Source organism: Camellia sinensis, chromosome 13 (assembly GCF_055761805.1).
Source record: "Camellia sinensis isolate YWXY chromosome 13, ASM5576180v1, whole genome shotgun sequence".
In the NCBI taxonomy this organism is placed as follows: Eukaryota; Viridiplantae; Streptophyta; class Magnoliopsida; order Ericales; family Theaceae; genus Camellia; species Camellia sinensis.
In genome coordinates, this window is record NC_138973.1 from 15,099,688 (window position 1) to 15,102,828 (window position 3,141).

Consider the following 3,141-nt stretch of genomic DNA (forward strand, 5'->3'; position numbering starts at 1 on the left):
CTAAAGTGCTGTGGTAAGACAAGGATCACTGTTGTCAGTTTTTGCCTCGGCATCCGCTTCTTTGTTCCGTAACCGATAAAGGGCCATGTCAAAACATCTAACAAATTCGAATAGTTTCAGTTTTCGTTTGAGGCGCTCATTGAAAAAAGCATGCATACCCTCACAACGCTGACTGCTCTTCATTCCAGCAAAAAAATGACCACGCAAATATGACTGAGCCCACATGCCTTTGTTGTTGTAGGTGTCTGATACCCACTTGTTATTTTGAAGGCCATATTTTCTAACCATCTTACTCCAAGCTTCCTCAAATACAACCTCATTCGCATCAAGATCCATGAGATGCTTGAAATGTCCCTCGAATCCATCAACTCGAACATTTCGCTTGGCATTTCTGTGCATATGCCAATTACATAGACGATGCTTGGCACTCGGGAAGACTTTTTGTATTGCCTCACGCATGGCCATATCCCCATCTGTCAACACTGACAGCGGTCTTTTGTTATCCATGGCCTCTAACAACTTCTGCAAAACCCATGTGTATGTTGCAATTGTCTCATCAACAAGCAAGTTGCATGCAAATATGGTGGTTTCAAAATGGTTATTGACCCCGGCGAAAATAACAAAAGGTTTGTTATATGCATTCGTTTTATAAGTTGTATCGAAGACCAACACGTCACCAAATGCAGCATAGTCTAGGCGAGACCTTGAATCTGCCCAAAACAATTTGTCAAGCCGATTCTCTTGATCCTTGTCATACTTGTAAAAGAAGTAAGGGTCAGCATCAACTTTTGCACATAAGTAAGCCAAAGCACACTCCGCATCACCATCCTTCATTTCTACTTTGCGCTCGGCTTGAATATAATTGTGCAAATCCTTGTGAATAAAGCCCACGTTCGCGAAAGACCCAGATTGTTGCACCAACAAATCCATTATCTGGCTTGTCTTGACACCAACACCGTGCAAAGTCTTTACTTGAGCTTTGTCGGGGATCTTTACAAACCTATGCGACCGAAGAAATGGCACACATGGTGATGTTGCCAATGGATGGTTATGTTCCATGTTAAAGTGAGTGACAATGTATTTGCCTACATCCAGATTGTACCTTATGCGGAAATGAGCATCACAACCAACTCTAGTCAATGCCCTGGCAGCTCTTTTTCGATCAATACGGGCCAAGTGTTGCTTTGCTCTTTGGCCTTGCCTTGAGCATACCCATTTTCTACTAAGAACCTTTGTTGCCTGCATTGTTCGTGTGTCTTTCCTAATGCTAAATCCCACAACTTTAGCATATTGATTATAGAAATCATTGGCATCCTCTTCTGAATTGAATTGCATTTCAAGAACATCATTCTTGGTTAAACTTTGAATAGGGTCATTTGCATGGGAACCTAATTCTTCTTTATTCCCACAAACTTCGTCATCTTCAAGCTTGCGCTCAAATTTGGTACATCCAAAAGGATCCATGATAACTACATCAAAAACAATACGAAAAGAATAACATTATCTTATAAAATGAATGAAAATTCCTAAAATCACATAAGAGAATTTTTAGGTATTTGGATTGCTCTAAAACACACCTACAAGTATAACGTTATACACTGTCCAACTTAGGCCAAGTTTGACAAACTAGGCCTTACTTAGTTTTCCCAAACTAGGCCTTATTCATACCTTAATCTATGTAAGTATCTTTTAGTAATTATATATGCAAGCAAAATTTGTATATCAAATAAAGGAAATAGTAAGAACTCATCATTTCGCTCACATTTTTATCTTTTTCTTTTTAAATTTTTTTTTTTATAACAAATGCAAAGTTTTGGATATGTACAATGACACAATTATATATAAGGTACTCAGGCAATAGGTTTATTTTTGAATCTTTTGAGTCGTTATGCCCAATCTCTAATCTCTTTGGACTAAAATAATACAATTTGTTCAAAAGGACAACTATCTGTTGCAATCAACCCATTTGTCTATCTCTTGAAATCATCTCATTTCTTGAAATCATCCAACTTGCCTATCTGTTAAAATTCACCAAAGCTATTTTCTTATTTATTGAAATTCAGCAAACAATCTATTTGTTGAAATGTGACACATGTCACTCCGGCGACTTTTTCAGCACCAATGACTTTTCCGACTTATCTTTACAACCAAATAAGATTTTTCCTTAGATCTAATACCTTATACACCTTTTAGGATGGACTTTCATCAAATTTTTCTTATGAAGGATTGGGTTTCTCTCAAAAATTCAAAAAAAATTTAGGACCCAGCCCTGTCTACACTTTACATTTTATATTCCTGACACTGTTTTGAATGCCTAGAGTTTAAAGGGCAAAGAGCTGCTTTTTGAATTCCCATATAACCAAAACTCTGTCCGTTTGCTTTTGTTGGTATATTTGAAGTTTAAAGGGCAAAGAGCTGCTGTTTTTGATGTGTTTGTGTGTTGTTGGAAGCTTCTATGACTCTCAAGATGCTTTTGAGAGAATGAGATAGTTTATATAGATAATTTACAAAGTTATGATACCTACTTAGAAAAAATAATTAAAAAATATTTATAATTTGAATGTCTTATATAAGTTAAACTTGGTTGCTCAGAAGGAAAATGATTTGCAAATAATTTCTTTTAAGAAACTTATACTCACTTCTTTTTGAGATTTAAAAAAAAAAATGCTTAACTCACATTTTTAACATAATTACATTGGCGTCCCATTTAATAATGTTAAAATGACCGAAACTAATATAGATTGTAAGTAAGCACTAAAATAAACAATGATAAATATACACTTTAGTTAGAAAAAAAGTGAATATTATATTTTCATTACTGACAAAAAAGGGCTTAATTGTTATCTAAATTAAAATTTCAAGGGAAACCAATATAATTATATCAAAAGTGTGGAACTAATTGTATTTTTTTCAATTCTCATGAGAGTTGAGTGTAATTTACCGTTTCTTTTAATACAAAAAAACTCTACTAAAATGATGTGGCTATAAAATTTTTGATAGCAGATAACTAATCAAACTTATAACTTTATAGCAAAGAATTAATAAAACAAATAAAAATAAAATGAATTTTATTTCGACTATATATAATGATAGTAATTAGAATTCACAGAATTTTTTTGACTTATCCTCCTTGTACAAGTT

At 34.2% G+C, this 3,141-nt stretch overlaps 1 protein-coding gene across 1 annotated transcript; it reads right to left on the bottom strand.

The window, feature by feature from the left end:
- Positions 1-1,464, bottom strand: LOC114295562 (protein FAR1-RELATED SEQUENCE 5-like). The gene has a single exon (XM_082900296.1). The coding sequence runs from the start codon at positions 1,462-1,464 to the stop codon at positions 1-3; it is 1,464 nt and encodes a 487-aa protein (XP_082756422.1).
- Between the last annotated feature and the right edge of the window lie 1,677 nt (positions 1,465-3,141).

Bases quoted from the DNA above. Each gene is read 5' to 3' on its own strand.
- LOC114295562 (XM_082900296.1), bottom strand. From the start codon at position 1,464: ATGGATCCTTTTGGATGTACCAAATTTGAGCGCAAGCTTGAAGATGAC.